We start from the raw sequence: 23,472 nt of genomic DNA, 5'->3' as shown, positions 1-23,472 counted from the left end.
ACCTGGAGCAGGCGGTCCTTGGTCTCCAGGTCTTGCTGCTGGGTGCTCAGCTCCTTCCTCTGGATCTCCAGCTGCATGTGTAGCTGCTGCACCTCATCATTCTTGTTCTCCAGCTCCTCCCGGAACTGCTCCAGCTGCTCCTCCAGGTTACTGATCTGGAGGGGAGAAGGGGGAAGTCAAGCTGGTGTCTTGTGTGTTCTAACTGAGGACCAGGGCATCGACAACAGGGGACTTGAAATCTAAGTTGGGACCTGTCTTGTGTCCATCACTGGCTATTGAAGGAGCGTGATTTGAGGTGAAGTGAAAGATGGCGGGCAAAGGGATGCAACAAGTAGAGGAATGGTCCACTTTGTATGAATCATCGTGGACGTGATAACCGTTCAAGGTTTTCGCTGGCTAGCTTTGACACTGTGCTGGATTGGCTACTTAGAAATTCCCTTCCAAACATGTGAAAGAAAGAAACCCCCACAAGACCAGTATATTACCTCTTTCTCTTTCCTGTCCAGAGCCTCTCTTTCAGTCTGTAGCTGAACCTCCAGTGAGGCGTCCCCAAGCTCACTAACAGACACAAGCTGCCTCTTATCCTCCACCTGAAACACACACACAATACATTATTATTTAGCGACCAGTCATGAGCCAAGCACGCACACGTACAGTACCAGTCAAAGGTTTGGACACACTCATTGAAGGGTTTTTCTTTATTTTTACTATTTTTTACATAATAGTGAAGATATCAAAACTATGAAATAACACATATGGAATCATGCAGTAACTAAAAAAGTATTAAACAAATCAAAATAGATTTTATATTTGAGATTCTTCAAAGTAGACACCCTTTGCCTTGATGACAGCTTTGTACACTCTTGGCATTCTCTCAACCAGCTTCATGGAATGCATTTCAATTAACAGGTGTGCCTTGTTAAAAGTTAATTTGTGTAATTTCATTCCTTCTTAATGCGTTTGAGCCAATTAGTTGTGTTGTGACTAGAGGATAGCCCTATTTGGTAAAAGACCAAGTCCATATTATGGCAAGAACAGCTCAAATAAGCAAAGAGAAACAACAGTCCATCATTACTTTAAGACATGCAAGTCAGTCAAGAACTTTGAAAGTTTCCTCAAGTGCAGTCGCAAAAACCATCAAGCGCTATGATGAAACTGGCTCTCATGAGGACCACCACATGAAAGGAAGACCCAGAGAAAAGAAACCAAGACACCAATAAGAAGAAGAGACTTGCTTGGGCCAAGAAACACGCGCAATGGACATTAGACCGGTGGAAATATGTCCTTTGGTCTGATGAGTCCAAATTTGAGATTTCTGGTTCCAACCCCCGTGTCTTTGTGAGATGCAGAGTAGGTGAACGGATGATCTCCGCATGTGTGGTTCCCACCGTGAAGCATGGAGGAGGAGGTGTGATGGTGCTTTGCTGGTGACACTGTCTGTGATTTATTTAGAATTCAAGGCACATTTAAACAGCATGGCTACCACAGCATTCTGCAGCAATACAACATCCCATCTGGTTTGCGCTTAGTGGGACTATCATTTGTCTTTCAACAGGACAATGACCAAAAAAACACCTCCAGGCTGTGTAAGGGCTATTTGACCAAGAAGGAGAGTGATGGAGTGCTACATTAGATGACCTGGCCTCCACAATCACCCGACCTCAACCCAATTGAGATGGTTTGGGATGAGTTGGAACGCAGAGTGAAGGAAAAGCAGCCAACAAGTACTTTTCCTTCAAGACTGTTTGAAAAGCTGGTTGAGCGAATGCCAATAGTGTGCAAAGCTGTCATCAAGGCAAAGGGTGGCTACTTTGAAGAATCTAAAATCTAAAATATATGTTTTGGTTACTACATGATTCCATATGTGTTATTTCATAGTTTTGATGTCTTCACTATTATTCTACAATGTAGAACAAAAAATAAAGAAAAACCCTTGAATGAGTAGGTGTGTAAACTTTTGACTGGTACTGTACACACAAGCAAACGCACAAATCTCAGGATAGCCACACACACAGTCATACATCATAAACAGTATCTGCGATGTCATGCACTTGATCATCTGGGCAGTAGCATGGTATGGGGCCATTTTTTTCACTGCTCTATGTTTCAGCCAGCCAACAGTGATATTAGTTGCAGTACTTGGTTGCAGTACTCATTATTATGGACACACATTCTCAGCCATGACATTGGGTAATGCTTGTACACTCAGTCTCCTTTCTTACCAATGCGTGCACACACACACACACACACACACACACACACACACACACACACACACACATATAGAGTTGAAGTCGGAAGTTTACATACTACTTTAAACTCAGTTTTTCACAATTCCTGACATTTAATCCTAGTAAAAAGTGACTGTCTTAGGTCAGTTAGGATCACCACTTTATTTTAAGAATGTGACATGTCAGAATAATAGTAGAGAGAATGATTTATTTAAGCTTTTATTTCTTTCATCACATTCCCAGTGGGTCAGAAGTTTACATACACTCAATTAGTATTTGGTAGCATTGCCTTTAAATTGTTTAACTTGGGTCAAACGTTTCGGGTAGCCTTGCACAAGCTTCCCACAATAAGGGGTGAATTTTGGCCCATTCCTCCTGACAGGTTTGTAGGCCTCCTTGCTCGCACAAGCTTTTTCAGTTCTGCCCACATATTTTCTATAGGATTGAGGTCAGGGCTTTGTGATGGCCACTCCAATACCTTGACTTTGTTGTCCTTAAGCCATTTTGCCACAACTTTGGAAGTATGCTTGGGGTCATTGTCCATTTGGAAGACCCATTTGCGACCAAGCTTTAACTTCCTGACTGATGTCTTGAGATGTTGCTTCAATATATCCACATAATTTTCCTTCCTCATGATGCCATCTATTTTGTGAAGTGCACCAGTCCCTCCTGCAGCAAAGCACCCCCACAGCATGATGCTGCCACCCCCGTGCTTCACGGTTGGGATGGTGTTCTTTGGCTTGCAAGCAACCCCCTTTTTCCTCCAAACATAACGATGGTCATTATGGCCAAACAGTTCTATTTTTGTTTCATCAGACCAGAGGACATTTCTCCTTGGTCCTCATGTGCAGTTGCAAACCGTTGTCTGGCTTTTTTATGGCGGTTTTGGAGCAGTGGCTTCTTCCTTGCTGAGGGGCCTTTCAGGTTATGTCGATATAGGACTAGTTTTACTGTGGATATAGATACTTTTGTACCTGTTTCCTCCAGCATCTTCACAAGGTCCTTTGCTGTTGTTCTGGGATTGATTTGCACTTTTTGCACCAAAGTACGTTCATCTCTAGGAGATGCAGCTAGAGATATTGTTTGTACAGATGAACGTGGTACCTTCAGGCGTTTGGAAATTAATCCCAAGAATGAAACAGACTTGTGGAGGTCTACAATTTTTTTTCTGAGGTCTTGGCTGATTTCTTTTCATTTTCCCATGATGTCAAGCAAAGAGGCACTGAGTTTGAAGGTAGGCCTTGAAATACATCCACAGGTACACCTTCAATTGACTCAAATGATGTCAATTCGCCTATCAGAAGCTTCTAAAGCCATGACATCATTTTCTGGAATTTTCCAAGCTGTTTAAAGGCATAGTCAACTTAGTGTATGTAAACTTCTGACCCACTGGAATTGTGATACAGTGAACTATAAGTTAATTAATCTGTCTGTAAACAATTGTTGGAAAATTACTTGTGTCATGCACAAAGTAGATGTCCTAACCCACTTGCAAAAACTATAGTTTGTTAACAAGAAATGTGTGGAGTGGTTGAAAAACGAGTTTTAATGACTCCAACCTAAGTGTATGTAAACTTCTAACTATATCCACATGTAGCTTCATGCTGTCATTCTCTCACACTCTACCAGAACACACACTCTCATTCTGACACTAACATGCACACACACTCCATCTTCTCTCTCACACACACGTTATGTTCTTCTATTCTCATGGGGACCTAAAATTAATTTCCATTGAAAATCCTATTTTCCCTAACCCCTAACCTTAACCCGTAACCCTAACCCTAATTGTATCCCTAACCCCTAAGCTTAAAATAGCCTTTGTCCTAAATGGGACGTGGGTATTGTCCCCACAAAGGAGAATTTTCCTTGTTTTACTATCCTTGCAGAGACTTTAAGGTCCCCACAAGGATAGAAGAACCCCCCCAACACACACACACTCCCTCTGGGGAGAAATCTTGGCATTCGCTAGCCTTAACACAGCATCATCAACAGCAGCGGTAGAAAGGAGTAGGAGTGTCTCCTTCTCTCTCTCCCTTTCTAGCTCCCTTTACCTCTCCCCACTCCACTCTCTTTTCCACTCTCTCTTTCTCTCCTTGTCCCTCTCCTCTCTTTTTCCACCTTCCTCTCTTTGTTGTTCTCTCTCAGTCTCTATCCCACTTCATCCATCCCCCCTTCCTCTCCATCCATCTCTCCCTTCTCTCTCTCACTGTCTCGGTGCTGGCCAGCAGTGCCTCCTCCAGCTCGCGGATGCGGTCCTCCAGCTTGTCGATCTCCTCGTTGCGCTCACCCACCTCGCGCTGCAGCTGCTCGGACGCCAGCAGCAGCTCGCTGCACCAGTCCGCCTTTTCCGTCAGCTGCTGGGTCAGCTGATCCACCTGGGAGAGGAGAGGGATGAGGAGGAGGAGAAAGGAGAGGGAGGAAAAGAGGGGTTTCAGTGAGGATCATACAGTCTGTAGCTTCAATGTATCAATGTGGCTAGTTAGTAGTAATACAACACAGTAGCTTGGAGGTCAGCTGATCCACCTGCCGTTTTGAAGAGAGGGGTAAAAGAGAGGAGGTAGTAGGGCTGGGAATTGCCAGGGATCTCACAATACGATATTATCCCAATACTTAGGTGCCGATACGATATGTATTGCGATTCTCATGATTTTATATGTATTGCGATTCGATACTGCGATTTTATTGCAATTTGATGGTCCAAACATATTTCTCACTATATAGTATGTCTGCTGCAGAGAGACAAGAGAGAGCATGAGAAAATTAGTTTTGATCAGTCATGGAAATAAAAGTGCTGGAAACATGTTGGCTCACTATTTAAAAAGAAGAGGAGAACACGCTATAAGATGAAAAATACCGGCGTTTTGGCGCAGATACAGCCGACTAGCACTAGCTAACGCTACATAGCAAAACATTTGTAATGTATTTTACAAATCGATACTTGGAGTAAAAGTATCAATATAATATCGGCCAAAAATAATATGGCGATATGTAACTATCAATTTCTTCCCCCATCACTAGGGGCTAGAGGGAAAGAGGGAGTGAGGAGGGCTTCGGCGAGGATGGCAAAGAGAGTCTACCTGTCATTATGCAGAATGGATGATATGATTCAATATGAGAGAAGCTGCATTTCAGTATACGTTAGCTACTAGCAATAGCTGTTAGATTAGCTGAGCCACCTGCCATGTGGAAGAGGGGAAGAGCAGAAGGGAAGGAGAAAGGTTAGCTAATTAGGTTATGCTATGGTGCAGCTGAACAACAGAGGCAGTTCGAATGTAAACGGGAGCAATACTATGAGGTTAGATGATCCACTCCTGCTACATGGTAGGGAAAGGGAGATGAATAGGGAAAGAGGGAGAAACGGGGGAAGAGGGAGAGGTTGGTTTTGAGTGCAGCTAATTATATTTAATAGAAGGGCCTTTTCAATGACGCTAGCGCCACTAATCGCTGGGATCCACCTGCTACGGGATATTTAAAGGGACGGAAAGGAGAAAGAGAGCAGAGGAACGGAAAGAGGGGGGGCTCTAACATGGTTTGCAATGACAGGCTGCTACCATGCAACTGATGGAGTTGAGTTAATAGAGAGGCTGTTTCAATGGAACTAATAGCAATACCTGGGAGGTCAGCTGATCCACCTGCCATGGGAGAGAGGCAAAGAGGGAGAGAGGAGGAAAGAGGAAGAGGAGGAAAGAGAGAGAATGGCCTTTAATGAGCATAGCAGTGACTAATAGGAGGTGGTGGTGGGAGAAGGAATGGCGCTAAGATTATGATAGCAGAGAAAGGCTGCTGTGATATAGCGAATTGCATTTAGCTTAGCAAAAACAGGCCCCTACAGTATCTATAATGGTGTTTAAAAAGAGACAACTCTAATTCAATTCAATAATTCTGAGTTACTTGTAGTGACATGTTTCCACTACACATGCCACTATAATACAGTTGAAGACTGAACACAAACAACAGTATGGTAACAAATGTAAAACACAGCTGATGGCAACAGCAAGCAGAGCCACTGCCACAGCATGTCAAAGAGATGTGGAGCTATGATGACGCTATTGACTTTTAGCAGAAACCAGCCACAACTCAGCTGACTTACAGTAAACCAGAGAGAAGCTGTATATCACAGCTGTTATGATAGTAGATGCAATTATAATGCAAAGACAGACCTCCATGGTCCAGATGATGATGCTCAGCAGAAATAACCTAATGTAATACAGTGGGGGAAAAAGGTATTTAGTCAGCCACCAATTGTGCAAGTTCTCCCACTTAAAAAGATGAGAGAGGCCTGTAATTTTCATCATAGGTACACGTCAACTATGACAGACAAATTGAGATTTTCTTTTACAGAAAATCACATTGTAGGATTTTTAATGAATTTATTTGCAAATTATGGTGGAAAATAAGTATTTGGTCAATAACAAAAGTTTCTCAATACTTTGTTATATACCCTTTGTTGGCAATGACACAGGTCAAACGTTTTCTGTAAGTTTCTGTAAGGATTTCACACACTGTTGCTGGTATTTTGGCCCATTCCTCCATGCAGATCTCCTCTAGAGCAGTGATGTTTTGGGGCTGTCGCTGGGCAACACGGACTTTCAACTCCCTCCAAAGATGTTCTATGGGGTTGAGATCTGGAGACTGGCTAGGCCACTCCAGGACCTTGAAATGCTTCTTAGAAGCCACTCATTCGGTGCCCGGCGGTGTGTTTGGGATCATTGTCATGCTGAAAGACCCAACCACATTTCATCTTCAATGCCCTTGCTGATGGAAGGAGGTTTTCACTCAAAATCTCACGATACATGGCCCCATTCATTCTTTCCTTTACACAGATCAGTCGTCCTGGTCCCTTTGCAGAAAAACAGCCCCAAAGCATGATGTTTCCACCCCCATGCTTCACAGTAGGTATGGTGTTCTTTGGATGCAACTCAGCATTCTTTGTCCTCCAAACACGACGAGTTGAGTTTTTACCAAAAAGTTATATTTTGGTTTCATCTGATCATATGACATTCTCCCAATCCTCTTCTGGATCATCCAAATGCACTCTAGCAAACTTCAGACGGGCCTGGACATGTACTGGCTTAAGCAGGGGGACACGTCTGGCACTGCCAGTGTGTTACTGATGGTAGGCTTTGTTACTTTGGTCCCAGCTCTCTGCAGGTCATTCACTAGGTCCCCCCGTGTGGTTCTGGGATTTTTGCTCACCGTTCTTGTGATCATTTTGACCCCACCCGGGTGAGATCTTGCGTGGAGCCCCAGATCGCGGGAGATTATCAGTGGTCTTGTATGTCTTCCATTTCCTAATAATTGCTCCCACAGTTGATTTCTTCAAACCAAGCTGCTTACCTATTGCAGATTCAGTCTTCCCAGCCTGGTGCAGGTCTACAATTTTGTTTCTGGTGTCCTTTGACAGCTCTTTGGTCTTGGCCATAGTGGAGTTTGGAGTGTGACTGTTTGAGGTTGTGGACAGGTGTCTTTTATACTGATAACAAGTTCAAACATGTGCCATTAATACAGGTAACGAGTGGAGGACAGAGGAGCCTCTTAAAGAAGAAGTTACAGGTCTGTGAGAGCCAGAAATCTTGCTTGTTTGTAGGTGACCGAATACTTATTTTCCACCATAATTTGCAAATAAATTCATAAAAAATCCTACAATGTGATTTTCTGGATTTTTTTTCTCAATTTGTCTGTCATAGTTGACGTGTACCTATGATGAAAATTACAGGCCTCGCTCATCTTTTTAAGTGGGAGAACTTGCACAATTGGTGGCTGACTAAATACTTTTTTCCCCCACTGTATTTTCCACCATAATTTGCAAATAAATTCATTAAAAATCCTACAATGTGATTTTCTGGATTTTTTTTCCTCAATTTGTCTGTCATAGTTGACGTGTACCTATGATAAAAATTACAGGCCTCTCTCATCTTTTAAAGTGGGAGAACTTGCACAATTGGTGGCTGACTAAATACTTTTTTCCCCCACTGTATCTAATGATATTTACTAGAGGTAGGTAGCTACCAGACGGTGCGAGAGTAAATAGAACCTCTCCATGGACACTGCTTTGTCGAAAGATGCAAAATATATTAAGTGTTTAGTGACAAGGACAAGACCACTGTTAAGACCTTTTATGTTCAATAAAATGTTCCATAAAAAATAAAAATAATACTACAGTTCTACAAAATGCATTACAATCACATAATACCCACAACCCCCTCACAGTTAATAAACAAAAATCACCATTGCGATGATTGACAAATCAGCCCTCACCCCAAAAAAACAGAAATCACATCCAGCATATACAACTGTGGAAAAAATTAAGAGACCACTGCAAAATTATCTGTTTCTCTGGTTTTACTATTTATAGCTATGTGTTTGGGTAAAAATAACATTTTTGTTTTATTCTATAATCTACTGACAACATTTCTCCCAAATTCCAAATAAAAATATTGTCATTTAGAGCATTTAGTTGCAGAAAATGACAACTGGTCAAAATAACAAAAAATATGCAGTGTTGTCAGACCTCGAATAATGCAAAGAAAATAAGTTAATGTTTATTTTTAAACAACACAATAATAATGTTTTAACTTAGGAAGAGTTCAGAAATCAATATTTGGTGGAATAACCCTGATTTTCAATCACAGCTTTTATGCATCTTGCTCTCCACCAGTCTTTCACATTGATGTTGGGTGACTTGAAAATTAAACCAGCTCGGCTTTGTTTGATGGCTTGTGACCATCCATCTTCCTCTTGATCACATTCCAGAAGTTTTCAATGGGGTTCAGGTCTGGAGATTGGGCTGGCCATGACAGGGTCTTGATCTGGTGGTCCTCCATCCACACCTTGATTGACCTTGCTGTGTGGCAGGGCGCATTGTCCTGCTGGAAAAACCAATCCTCAGAGTTGGGGAACAATGTCAGAGCAAAAGGAAGCAAGTTTTCTTCCAGGACAACAAAGACAAATCTGCCCGATTCCAGCCTTGCTGAAGCACCCCCAGATCATCACCGATCCTCCACCAAATTTCACAGTGGGTGCGAGACACTATGGCTTGTAGGCCTCTCCAGGTCTCTGTTTAACCATTAGACAACCAGGTGTTGGGCAAAGCTGAAAATTGGACTATCTGAGAAGATGACCTTACTCCAGTCCTCTAAGGTCCAATCCTTATGGTCTTTTGCAAACCTCAGCCTGGCTCTTCTTTGCTTCTCATTGATGAAGGTTTTTTTTTTTGTTGCTTTGCACGACTTCCCCTAGGAGCCTGTTTCGAACCGTCCTCGCCATGCACTTCACTCCAGCTGCCGTTTGCCATTCTTTTTGTAGGTCACTTGATGTCATCCTACGGTTGTTGAGTGACATTCGAATGAGTTGGCGGTCATCCCGGTCGGTAGAGAGTCATTTTCGCCCTCTGCTGGTCTGTAGCTTTGTTGTCCCCAATGTCTGCTGCTTGACCTTGTTCTTATGAACCGCCGTCTTTGAAATTTTAAGGATGGAAGCAACCTGACGCTCACTGTATCCCTCTGCCAGTAAAGCCAGAATTGAACCCTTCTTTTCCTCACTCAAAACTTTCATTTTCAACTCTTTTGGCATGGTCAATAGTTATTTAATGATTAATATTACTTTTGAGGTACTATTAGCACTGTTGTTGCCATCCAGCTGGTCCTATTGCAAGAGGATAGTGATGACCACAGCAGTGGTTTTTATACTTTTCCTCGTTAAATAAGATTTGGTTTATGTGATCACCTAATCAGTACCTAATTCATTAGAATGAGGTGTGCCTGTGTTGGAATTCAACAGACACTGGAATGGAATGGCTGTCATGCATGTAGAGATGCTGATTTAAGAAAAGTTTGCAGTGGTCTCTTATTTTTTTCCACAGCTGTATGTCCATTATCCTTCAGTTCCAGTTTGACTAGTCTGGGATCATATTCTGGTAACCACAGGCAATTCTACCTCCCCATTGTCCTGGCTGACACTGAGCCCTCATGTACAGAGCCACAACAGTCCATTTTTACAAGCTGAGCATCTACATTACTGCCTTTCCCATTGTGAGGGAACAAAAAGAGGGAGAAACTGCCAGTGGGGTCCCACAGGGCTCAATGCTGGGGCCATTGCGGAACTGAACTGTTACCTCTCTGCTTCTTTGTTCAGAGCCGGGCTGCTGCTTCTGGCTGTTCTTCAGCTGCTGCTCCAGTGTCAATATCTCCTGCTGGAAGACATCCCTCTCGTGTTCCCGGTCGATGGCCTGCTCCTGGGGTTCAGAGATGAAGGAAGGAGAGTAAGGAGCAGTAGCTATGGGAAATACCCATAACATATCAAATTAAATTATATATATATATATATATATATATATATATACACACACATGGGAAACATCTTTCTGTTTCAGTGCCAATCTGACGGACCCCATTGAATAAGAAATGCATGGCTGATGAATAAATGATGGATCAAGTGTACTGCTTTATGCACTGCCTAACCCCCAATAACCAACATGCACATTTATATAACATTCATGTAAATCTGTATACTTTTAAACGATAGACTTCCTATGGTCCTCCCTCATCCAGCCACCCTTCTCTCCCCATTCATCCATCTCTCCCATCTCTATCCATATCCATCCATCCATCCAGCCATGCATCCATCCTCCCCATCTCTTCCTTCCCCTCTTTCTCTTACATCCAGGAACCTCCGGTTCTTCTCCAGCTGTTTCTCCAGGGCCTGGATCTGCTGCAGCAGGTCGCCACTCTCAGTCTTGCGGGCGTGCTCCAGCTCAATGACCCGATTGATCTGCTCCTCCAGCTCAGCCTCCAGTGTTTTCACCTGGTTCAGAAGGTCCAGGCTCTCCTTCTCCGCCTGCCGCTGCACCTCTACCTTCTCAGCCATCAGCTTCTCTGTCTCCTCCAGGAGGTCTGGGGTGAAGGAAGGGAGGGACGGAAGGCGTCACATAAGGTCGCTTTGGAGGGGAGGAGTCTTAATGATTTTGGACATACAGGTTTGATTCCAGCAATGGACAGGACAGGATGCTGAGATGGAGTTCTTGTGGATTGTCGGTCGATAAACCAAAAATCAGTTACAGGCCTGTCAGCCTTACTATTAATTTAAAATCTAAGTATATTTAGCTGTTTTTGTCTCAGAACTTCTAAACTTGTGTTCTACTCATTTTAACAGCATCACAGTATTGAGATGGCTGCTTCAGCAACATATCACCAATACAGTCCTCCATTTCAGAATCATGTAGCTACTCTATAACAGACAATCTCACACCCAGTATCTTCCCAACATATCCCTTTAGTAATCCACTGCCATCATTTAACCAACCAACTAACATTGAACCAACCAACATTGCTTCACCCAGGAGATCAAACCCCATTGTATTAGTACAACAGATAAAAGGGTAAGAGAGTGCAAACCACAGACCAAGGACGTAGACAGTGCAGTGACGGTGCAATATCCATGCCCCATATGCATTTGCAGGCAAGGGGTGGGACAAATTCCTAATTGAGCAATCATCTTACTCCAAAGGTAGCGGACATTGTCACAATGTTAGCATGGACAATGTGAAGTAAGGCTAGGGTTAGCTAAACTCTTCTGAACATTAACATCAAGACATTTTAATTTAGGCACAAAGATGATTGCCAATGAGGAAATACTTATGCTTACAGTATCAATGTCTCAAAATATAGCTCATCCGATTCCTTCAATTGTGCTCAATCATAAATAAAATGAGAATGTTCACGCTGACCCATAGGACATTAACATGACAAACCATGACATAGAAAAGTGAATCAAAAAGAAAAAGCGTAAGCAAGGGTTAGTGATTGAGTGAGTGAGCCCATAGCAAGCAAGCTCCAAGCTTTTTTTGTGAGTTTCTGGATTTGGGGGTTAAAAAAAATATATATTTGTGAAGTGCCACTCGACTAGAGACTAAAAAGTAACATAGATAGACTGGCCATGCTCTGATGTGGGACACACCTGCTTCAGGTGCTGCATCGACTGCAGCTTCAACTAGGCCTATAGGAGGAATAAGAAAGCACAGTATTTCAACATGCACTTGTTTTGTCATAAAAAGGAGGTAGACTGGAGGAGAAGGGATGCGAGAGGTGAAAACGAGAGGGTGGGGCCTCCCTGCATGTGCTGTGGTGGTATTGATTAAAGCTGTGTCGGCAGATGATGGATGAGCCAATGCCGTGAGGTGAGAACAGGAGTGAGATGTTCCTGAAGTGTACATTGAATTCATGTCCTTGTTGTATACTTGCCATTTCATTAGGGATTGTTCATTAACCTATGGAATACCTTGAAATAGTACTGGATGGAGGTAATGCATCGGAAAATGCTTTAAAACAAGTGTGTCTTATTGGACAAGTCAAGGTAGTTCCTCCCTGTTTCGGTCGCCTTAATTCCATTTGGTGCCTAATGAACACGACGCAGGTGAGACTTGCCAGATGCAGTACTTGTGTTACACATGTTCCATGATTCTGTTTTATCCCAGAGGATTTCCATCAAAAACAGTTATTAATTGTAAACTTCATTACAATATATATGTATCATCACAGTCACCCTTTCTACAGGAATTCAGCAAAGTACAGTAATAACAAAGTATTTACATTTAAATTACAAGAATTTCTAACACAGAATAAAAATGGTTACAACGTCATTGAGTGATAACACGATAACAATGTGTGGCTCCTGCTAAGCTGACAAACTGTGTGATGATGATGATGAGTCATACAAATAGTCAAATATAGATCTAATCAAGGAAATAAACCAACCTTCTCTATGCAAAAGAACATGGGCCTGTTTTATCTTCGTCACAGGACCCACAGAATTAAAATGACTGTCAAATTGCCATGGTCTGAGGGGCTTTTCTCAGTAATACCAGTATTTCTATTTCAATGACACTACCCCCCACTTCACTCTGCCCACTCTTTGGAGTAGTGATGTCATATAAGACGTATTCATAGTTCTCTAGTATCACCAACTGCTTGTTTTTGAGCATCTGTATTGGTATAGGTCTGTGCATATCCAATACACTTTAGATGATATTAAAGTACCATTCTCACCATTATTTCACTGTCTAGAATATTAGAATGTTTGTCAAACTGTATATTTTGTTCCATTCAGATTCACAAGGAGTAAGTGGTGGGGCACATACGTAACTCGCGGGGGCCGGCATGCTCCCTCATGGCATCCTGTTGCCGTGACAGTATCTCTCGCTCCTCCTGCATCTGCAGCCTCTCCTGCTCCAGTTCGTGTAGGCGGCTGCTCGTCACCTGCAGGAGCCAATGACATTCAGTTAGAGGCAGGTTGACGATGTGGTTAGCCAATTAAAAACAGACAAAAAAAACGTTTCCTGACATAGCGGTAACATTTTAAACAGATGGGAAACAACTTGCAACATAATTGTCCACCATTTTCTTTAAATCTGCATGGAAAGTTTTGAGATATGTTGGACAACAATATTTACCTAGTGGGCATAACTGCTTGAAATGACAATGACATCAGAGCATGTCACCCTCAATTGTAATAAAACACAGTGATAATGGTGGTTGTAGACTGTAGAGTGGGTCTGTCTCACCTGCAGCTCCTGCTCCAGGCTTAGCTGTAGCTCCTCCTTCTGACGCACCTGCTCCTCCAGCGCGGCGCGTTCATCTGTGTAGCCATCGATCAGACCTGAGGGGGAGAGAGAGAGGAGAGGGGGTGTTAATATATAGATTTAGAGATCGTTTGAGTAAAACATTCACACATCACACGCATAGTATCCATTCAAGTACACATAACAGCGAAAGTACAGACTCACACACAACCAAAATCAAGAAGAAAAACTCCAAAAACATATGTGCACTGTCCTATACAAATATGCTACATCCAAATAAGCACCCACCCACCCCTCCCTAAGGCGCACACAAACACAAAAATATTTAGACAAACACAGGCAGAATGTCTGACCCATTTTGCTTGACACAGTGTACTCTAGAGGGCTATGCTGCCAACAAACCAAATAAAATATTATATTATTAGACATCTTGTTACTGGTCACTAGGCAAATGCACTACTGGCATGTATTTCAGCTGATGATAAATCTGTTTGGAAGACGTGACTGCACACTAGCAATGTTCCCAAAGATCTGATAGAGATTCCTAATGAAATCATATCTAGTACTAGTATGTTGTAACTCTACTAAATAGGTGAGGCGAATACGCTTAATCATAGATGATTGTCTGATGTTCTTCCAAGAACATTGTTGTGCTGATGAGTTACATTATAAGCTTGCGGTGCTTCCTTCTGATCTCTTTGTTTACTGTAAACACAACAAATAATTTGAATGGGTGGCTCTACCCTTGTTTCTTCATATACAAAAGTATATGAGCCCACGTTATAGTGGTAACACATTTTTCACAACAAAGGAATGTACCTTTGGAATGTACCTTAGTAACATTCCCAAAATACATAATTTGCAGTGGATTAGACCACTCCCAAGGAAGCCTTCTACATAAAAATTACAACTCATATATAGGCCTACCTTTAAGAATTCAATGCTGTCATTAACAAGGTTTCCATCCAACCTTTTATGCGAGTAAAGTACATGTCCCATAAAAAAACCTCACGACAGGCCTGATGGAAACAGCCAATGTCGGTAAACTTTCCAAATGTTGACAAAACACACAATTTAAATTGTATGATTTAACCTTTATTTATCCAGGCGAGTCAATTAAGAACAAATTCTTATTTACAATGATGGCCAAGGTGGGATCTTTTGTGTCTGTAAAATTTATTATGCGAGAAATGGCGGTGGAAACAATTTTATGTGCACATTTTTATATAATAACCATCATATCGAAGTAAACGTGGAGTCATGCGATTATATGTTGTGTGGCCCTCCCTCTACGACTTGGGAAATCAGCCAGTTTATTAGGCTACAGGTGAAATCAGTTATGATTAACTTCACAGGGCGTTGAAAATGCACAGTGAATAATTATTTATATATATTTTTTTGACCCCCTTTTGTTCCCCAATTTCGTGATACCCAATTACGATCTTGTCTCATCGCTGCAACTCCCCAACGGGCTCGGGAGAGGCGAAGGTCGAGTAATGCGTCCTCCGAAACATGACCCGCCAAGCCGCGCTGCTTCTTAACACCCGCTCGCTTAACCCGGAAGCCAGCTGCACCAATGTGTTGGAGGAAACACAGTTCGCCTGGCGACCGAGTCAGCTTGCAGGTGCCCGGCCTGCCACAAGGAGTCGCTAGAGTGCGATGAGCCAAGTAAAGCCCCCCGGCCAAACGGTGAGGAGTTTGATGCTCCTTTCTAATCGAGGGTCTTATTTTGGTGACATGATGATCGATGCATGGCTGCCATTTGACAAATAAAATGAATCTTGCTCTTTTGTCCATAATAATATCATGTAGGCTATACCTGCACTGTATCTGAGACCTGTTGGCTAGAGCCTACATGCAAAGACCAGAGTGAGCGCATTCGCTATATAACGCACATTTTTCTGTGACAAAGCCATTAGTAGAGTTGAAAATGTGATGCGAACACATTTAACCTGTATTTTTTTCCCTCCAGTAAATGGGAATTTAACCGCATAAGTTATTTTTATGTGCACTACGTCATCACGCACAGCCTTTTATCCGCAACAAGTCAATTTGATGGAAACACATCTCTGGTGGGAAAATGCGCAAATTGTTTTATGCACATTTGATGTCAGCAACAAATCACCATTAAAACTCACCATCATTCAGTTGGCAATGGATGCAAACTGCTATGCCTGTTACTATTAATACTAACACCTCTTCTTATACAGTGCCTTCAGAGAGTATTCATACCCCTTGACTTATTCCACATTTGAAAACATATTCTTAGAAATTTTTGCAAATGTATTGACTATTAAATACAGAAATATCTCATTTACATAAGTATTCACACCTGAGTCAATACTTTGTAGAATAACAATTGACAGCGATTACAGCTGTGAGCATTTCTGGGTAAGTCTCTAAGAGCTTTCCACACCTGGATTGTGCAACATTTGTCCATTTTCCTTAAAAAAATTATTCAAGCTTCGGAGGACGCATGACTCGACCTTCGCCTCTCCCGAGCCCGTTGGGGAGTTGCAGCGATGAGACAAGATCGTAATTGGATATGACGAAATTGGGGAGAAAATATTAATTTAAAAAAATAACTAACAAAAAATCTTCAAGCTCATTGATCATTGCTAGACAACAATTCTCAGGTCTTGCCAAATATTTTAGAGTAGATTTAAATCAAAACTAACTCGCTCACTCAGGAATATTCAAAGTCTTCTTGGTAAGCAACTTGTGTTTGAGGTTATTGTCTTGGTGAAAGGTGAATTCATCTCCCATTGTCTGTTAGAAAGCAGACTGAACCAGGTTTCCCCTCTAGGATTTTGCCTGCTATTCTGTTTCTTTTTTTATCCTGAAAAACTCCACAGTCCTCATGATGCAGCCACCACTATGCTTGAAAATATGGAAAGTGGTACTCAGTAATGTGTTGTATTGGATTTGCCCCATACATAACACTTAGTATTCAGGACCAAAAGTTAATTGCTTTGCCACTTATTTTGCAGTTTTACTTTAGTGTCTTGTTGCAAACAGGATGCATGTTTTGGAATATTTGTATTCTGTACAGGCTTCCTCTTTTCACTCTGTCAATTAGTTGTTGATACATCCTAATTTTTCTCCTATCACAGCCATTCAACTCTGTAACTGTTTTAAAGTCACAATTGGCCTCATGGTGAAATCCCTGAGAGGTTTCCTTTCTCTCCGGCAACTGAGTTGGGAAGGACGCCTGTATCTTTTTAGTGACTGGCTGTATTGATACACCATCCAAAGTGTAATTAATAACTTCACCATGCTCAAAGGGATATTCAATGTCTGCTTTTTGTTTTACCCATCAACCACTAGGTGCCCTTCTTTACGAGGCACTGGAAAACCTCCCCGGTCTTTGTGGTTGAATCTGTGTTTGAAATTAACTGCTTGACTTAGGGACCTTACAGATAATTGTATGTGTGGGGTACAGAGATGAGGTAGTCATTCATAAATCATGTTAAACACTATTATTCCACACAGAGTGAGTCCATGTAACTTATTATGTGACTTGTTAAGCACATTTTTACTTATTTAGGCTTGCCATAACAAAGCGGTTGAATACTTATTGACTCAAGACATTTCATCTTTTCATTTTTTATTAATTTGTACAAAATCCACTTTGACATTGAGTATTGTGTGTAGGCCAGTGACAAAAAATCTCAAATTAATTAATTTTAAATTCAGGCTGTAACACAACAAAATGTGGAAATAGTCAAGGGGTGTGAATACTTTCTGAAGGCACTGTACATGTTACTATCAACAAGCCAATGGATGTAAATATGTCTTCATTTGCTTAGCAGTGTGTGGAACTGAGCGTTGTTAGTGAATTAGGTGGGCTGTGTCACGGGTTTGAACCTGTCACCCCTCTCGTCGGTCAGCTGTTCCTGATAGGGATGTCACATCATAATCACTACCTCTGACAGGGATGTATGGCATGGGGCATTGAATGTGCTGATGGTGCAGAATGTGTCACTACACTATTAAAAACATGGTAAATTTGCGCAAAAATCTCTGTATTAATACTTGGTTTCAGGTGTAGTGTATGGAAATGTAATTGTTCACAAAGAATTGCTAAATCTTTCACTACGCACACACACAATTTTCTTTGCCATCTAAAGTACTCACACACTCTCTACAGAATATAAAAATTTCCGTTTCACCCACAGATCCCCTAGCCATCTGACTCACCAAAACACACAACACACACCATCCCCCACAAACAACCCCAGACACACACTTTCACTCATCATATGGCATTCTCACTGCCCTTCAAACACACACCGACCCACATTTAAAACAACCCCATCACAAACACAACACACCCACCCCCTCCCACTCACCCTCTGCCCTGTGGAGCTCCAGGGCCAGCTGCTCGCGGGCGCGCCCCTCCTCCCCCAGCCTCTCCTGCAGATCCTCCTGCCGCTGCAGCAGATCTCCCATTTCCTGGTTATGGCGGAAGGACTCGCGCATCAGCTCCGTCTGGGTGACCCGTGCATGTTCCAGCTGATCAGGGTTGGTAAGATGGGTGGAGATACAAAGATAATTACTTTAGTGAGCAAAGAGCCTTTGAGGAAATCCTGGTTGAGGTGGTGAATAATTCTGAATTAGAAGTTCAGATACACAAAGCCTTGAAGCAAGTTGGTCCACACAGTGTGGCTCAGTTGGTAAGAGTGTGGCACTAGCAACACCAGGGTTGTCGGTTCGATACCTCCTGGGATCACATTGTTTTTTTTAAATGTACTCAGTGCACTGAAAGTTGCTTTGGATAAAATAATCTGCTAAATGGCACATGGCATATCTTTTAATATATACCATGCCATGAATGAATGGGCTACTCTGCGGTCATTTACAGACATAACCTTTCATTAATAACAATATGCTGAGCCTTGTGACAGTAAGTATAATGTAATATTTATGATCACCAGTAATGGTTTCCAGTTAGTGTCCTAAGTGAAAGTAAAAAAAGTAGGACCAATCAATCAAAACTGTAGGCCCACTTCAGGATAATGGGAGAAACAAAATTACACTTAGCACATAAGATACACAGAGGGGAACAGTGGGTTCACAACACACATGGCATGTGTCGCTATGCTTAAAGGAGTAGGGAACCTCAATAACTACAGGGCAATGCACAAAGAGGTGGAGATGGTTAGCCGTATACAGTTCAGCGGTAAGTCTTGAGTTGTACAGTGGCACATCATGACATTGTAAATATTCTCTCACTCGCTTCAAATTCTAACATATTGAACCTGCATAGCTACAACTAGGCCTATTGCCTTATCATGGTGGGATAACTGTACACATGCTGTCGTTTTCTATAAAGTTCTGTTGGTGAAAATTCATGCCATATCAGTATTCTTATTAAAATGAGTAAACCTACGCCCCAGTTTGACATTCATCAAGGAACCAACATAACATGAATGAAATGCCATTTCATTCTTAGCCCTTTACCTTCGGACATACACTACCGGTCAAAAGTTTTAGAACACCTACTCATTCAAGGATTTTTCTTGATTTTTACTAGAGAATGCCAAGAGTGCGCAAAGCTGTCATCAAGGCAAAGGGTGGCTATTTGAAGAATCTCAAATATAAAACATATTTTGATTTATTTAACACTTTTTTTGGGTTACTACATGATTCCATATGTGTTATTTCATAGTTTTGATGTCTTCACTATTATTATACAATGTAGAAAACAGTAAAAATAAAGAAAAACCCTTGAATGAGTAGGTGTTCTAAAACTTTTGACCGGTAGTGTAGATGAGACAGGTCTAGTAGACATTACCCGGTGACGCATTCACAAAAGCCTTCTTTCCTGGCTGAATTAGCATGGAATTGCTATTGTGCAATAAACCACTGACTTATAAGCACCATAATTCACATGCAGTTGGTTTTACAGGGCGAGACTCCCACAGCAGCAAAGGTCATACTGCAACATTATGACAACCAGGATGTAGTCACGTGACCGTGCCACAATGAAATCTTGGGAGTAATTTTTTGCTCACTTCACATGATCACCTGCTCAGATAAAAGCAGAATAGGGAGATCTAGGACGGTATAGAAACTCTCACTGCGTTTTTCACTGCACAAGTTGCCCAGTCAAAAATATTGCTTACAAGCAAGTTAGCTGTATAATGTACACGTGTATATAGCAGGGGGGTAGGTCATGTTATGAACTGTATAAAATAATTGACAAAACTGCTGCTTAGAGCATCCAGTCAGCCAAATGAAAAACACTTTCATTCAGATAAATAAGACAGCAGAGTAACTGTCCAATTACTCTTCACAAGTTGTACAGTTCCATACAGGTTACACGGCAGGTCAGCAGCTGAATGTAAACTTACTGTATAGGGCGGTGTGGGGAGGGAGATCTTAGAGATCACCTTAAGGAGGTGACCATTGGTCCTGTGGTTGACGTGCGATATTTGCGTCTGTACCACTACTGCGTTTTTCTCAGTGAGGACGCTGGAGAGGGGGAAAGGCCGGGGCAGGGGCACGCGAGATTCCACCTCGTACACATCCTGATCTTCCCCTTCCACCCACATGGCCTGGTGGCTCGAATTCCAGTACGAGCGGTAGGAATCCATGGTGGTGGACAATTTTCAACGGTTTTCAATGACCTACTAGTTTATCCTTGTAGTGCTTTCCATTCTCTTCCCTACAAATGTTCATGGGTTATATGAATTATCTGGTGTTCCTTTCAGCCTCTACAATGCAACTGCTGCCATGGATGGAGTCTTCAGCGGAGGCCCAAGGAGGAACAGCAACGGCGAGCAGACGAGTCCCGACGACGTAGCCGGGCTCTAGGCAACGGTCTCTACGGAGCAGCCACGCACAGAGCCTTGGGTAAACACATGAGTCGCAGCTTAGAATCAGATCCACACACATGGCGTACAATGGTGAAGAGATAACAAAACAGGTCCCAGGTAAATACTGAGAATGAGGTCCTCCCTTGAAACAACAAAACAAAGATTCAAGTCAGAAAAGAAGAGATACCGGTAGTGCTTCTCCTCGTGTAGGGGAAAAGTAATCCTTCCTGGGGGAGAAAGTTTGAAGTCACATCTTGCACAAGTGAATCCTGGGACAACTGAGGGGGGTAAAATAAAGAGAAACCTAGCTTTAAGATCCTGTGCACCTCTCTCTGTCAGACTTTTCTCTCTGTCTATTTTGCTCACTGTCTCAGAGCACAGCGTGACCCTGCCCCTCAGCAGTACTCACTCCCACACCCTCGCTCACCCTCTCCCTCCCTCTGGAAGCTCATTAACAATTCCGTGCCGCCACGGCAACGCAGCACCGACCCGCAGGGAAGGGAAGCCTCCTGGTCCCCTCTTAATTGCTTTACACAATGGGCAGCCAACCAAGGGTGAACTCTGAAGCCGCCTGATCCAGAGGGGCTCTCACTGCCCTTCTTTCTCTTCTGTCAATCTCTCTCTCCCTCTTTCATTCTCCCTCTTATTCTTGATCTATCCCTGTAGCCTCTCTTTAGCGTCTTTCTGTTGTTTGTCACCACACTTTTCTAGCTCATTCTAGCTCCATGTCCCTCCCTCTTGCCCTCTCCCTGTCTCTACTAATACCCCAGCCTGCCTTTCACTGTCTATCCTGTCTCTCAAAAGAGACACAAAAGAAGAGGTTCTCCCAGAGTGTTTTGCAGCAGGCAGGCAGAGTCTCTCTCTCTTTCACTTCCTGGGTCCATAGCATGGGCAGGGTATTGTTCAGTGAAAAGGGGGAGGGAGTAGTAAGCGTGGTTTCAACCCCCCGGGCTAGTGGGGCAGGTACAGCTTTGCAAATAGACACTTTCCCTCTCTCACACACCCTCATACAGACACAGCCTTTTTGCAGGAGCTTGTCAAACAACATTTATATTCCACGTCAGTGCAGATGAACTGACTGAGGCATTCCGACAGGTTTCCTAAAAATAGAGCTGTAGCCGCCCCGCGACTAATTCTACTTTCTCCTTCGGTCTCGCGAGCAAGTGAACTGTAAAACAGTAATGGACCTACACAATCAACACGTCGGCCCGACATGTCGCTTTCAATGATCTATAATAGGAGGATTAGTGAGCAACACCTACTCCAGCAAATTATTTACAAAGCCAACCGACAGGACACTTAACATTCCAGAGAAACTCATTACATCAAGCCTTATTCACACGACCTGGCCCTACAGACAGGAAACAACGATCCACAATCATTAATGATCATTCACTCACAAGGAACCAATGAAGATCTAATCAATTCTGTCTGGAAGGAAAACCATTAAAGGGATAGTTAGGAATTTTCCCCAGAGTCATATGAACACGTGGATACCATGTTTTATGCATCTGTGTCCAGTATGAAGGAAGCTAGAGGTACAGTTGAAGTCGGAAGTTTACATACACTTAGGTTAGAGTCATTAAAACTCGTTTTTCAACCACTCTACAAATTTCTTGTTAAAAACTATAGTTTTGGCAAGTCGGTAATTTTTCTAACAATTGTTTACAGACAGATTATTTCACTTATAATTCACTGTATCACAATTCCAGTGGGTCAGAAGTTTACATACACTAAGTTGACTGTGCCTTTAAAGAGCTTGGGAAATTCCAGAAAATGTCATGGATTTAGAAGCTTCTGATAGGCTAACTGACATCATTTGAGTCAATTGGAGGTGTACCTGTGGATGTATTTCAAGGCCTACTTTCAAAATCAGTGCCTCTTTGCTTGACATCATGGGAAAATCAAAATAAATCAGCCAAGATCTCAGAAATTTTTTTTTAGACCTCCACAAGTCTGGTTCATCCTTGGGAGCAATTTCCAAATGCCTGAAGGTACCACGTTCATCTGTACAAACAATAGTATGCAAGTTTAAACACCATGGGACCACACAGCCGTCATACCGCTCAGGAAGGAGACGCGTTCTGTCTCCTAGAGAAGAACGTACTTTGGTGCGAAAAGTGCAAATCAATCCCAGAACTGCAGTAAAGGACTTGTGAAAATGTTGGAGGAAACTGGTACAAAAGTATCTATATCCACAGTAAAACGAGTCCTATATCGACATAACCTGAAAGGCCGCTCAGCAAGGAAGAAGCCACTGCTCCAAAACCGCCATAAAAAAGCCAGACTAGAGAAATGTCCTCTGGTCTGATGAAACAAAAATAGAACTGTTTGGAGGAAAAAGGGGGTCGCTTGCAAGCCGAAGAACACCATCCCAACCGTGAAGCATGGGGGTGGCAGCATCATGCTGTGGGGGTGCTTTGCTGCAGGAGGGACTGGTGCACTTCACAAAATAGATGGCATCATGAGGAAGGAAAATTATGTGAATATTTTGAAGCAACATCTCAAGACATCAGTCAGGAAGTTAAAGCTTGGTCGCAAATGGGTCTTCCAAATGGACAGTGACCCCAAGCATGCTTCCAAAGTTGTGGCAAAATGGCTTAAGGACAACAAAGTCAAGGTATTGGAGTAGCCATCACAAAGCCCTGACCTCAATCCTATAGAACATTTGTGGGCAGAACTGAAAAAGCGTGTGCGAGCAAGGAGGCCTACAAACCTGACTCAGTTACACCAGCTCTGTCAGGAGGAATGGGCCAAAATTCACCCAACTTATTGTGGGAAGTTTGTGGAAGGCTACCAGAAACGTTTGACCCAAGTTAAACAATTTAAAGGCAATGCTACC

At 42.5% G+C, this 23,472-nt stretch overlaps 1 protein-coding gene across 3 annotated transcripts in view; it reads right to left on the bottom strand.

Annotated features, from left to right (window-relative positions):
* The window catches only part of LOC123491394 (A-kinase anchor protein 9-like), a 131,624-nt gene that overhangs the window by 18,909 nt on the left and 89,243 nt on the right, over positions 1-23,472 (bottom strand). Inside the window, exons 22-31 of one of the 3 annotated variants that reach the window (XM_045221973.1) lie at positions 18,162-18,324; positions 13,792-13,886; positions 13,369-13,486; positions 12,189-12,227; positions 10,893-11,125; positions 10,348-10,467; positions 5,846-5,866; positions 4,442-4,609; positions 486-590; positions 3-155 (exon numbers count right to left, since the gene is read on the bottom strand). In XM_045221973.1, the coding sequence (XP_045077908.1) occupies positions 3-155; positions 486-590; positions 4,442-4,609; positions 5,846-5,866; positions 10,348-10,467; positions 10,893-11,125; positions 12,189-12,227; positions 13,369-13,486; positions 13,792-13,886; positions 18,162-18,324 (1,215 nt within the window). The remainder of the gene's footprint in view (positions 1-2; positions 156-485; positions 591-4,441; positions 4,610-5,845; positions 5,867-10,347; positions 10,468-10,892; positions 11,126-12,188; positions 12,228-13,368; positions 13,487-13,791; positions 13,887-18,161; positions 18,325-23,472) is intronic. The other 2 variants (XM_045221974.1, XM_045221975.1) reach the window with 2 other exon arrangements.

The sequence above is a fragment of the Coregonus clupeaformis genome, chromosome 8 (genome assembly GCF_020615455.1).
Source record: "Coregonus clupeaformis isolate EN_2021a chromosome 8, ASM2061545v1, whole genome shotgun sequence".
Lineage (NCBI taxonomy): Eukaryota > Metazoa > Chordata > Actinopteri > Salmoniformes > Salmonidae > Coregonus > Coregonus clupeaformis.
The sequence above is the reverse complement of the archived record's forward strand: the minus strand, read 5'-3'. Positions and strand labels throughout refer to the sequence as shown.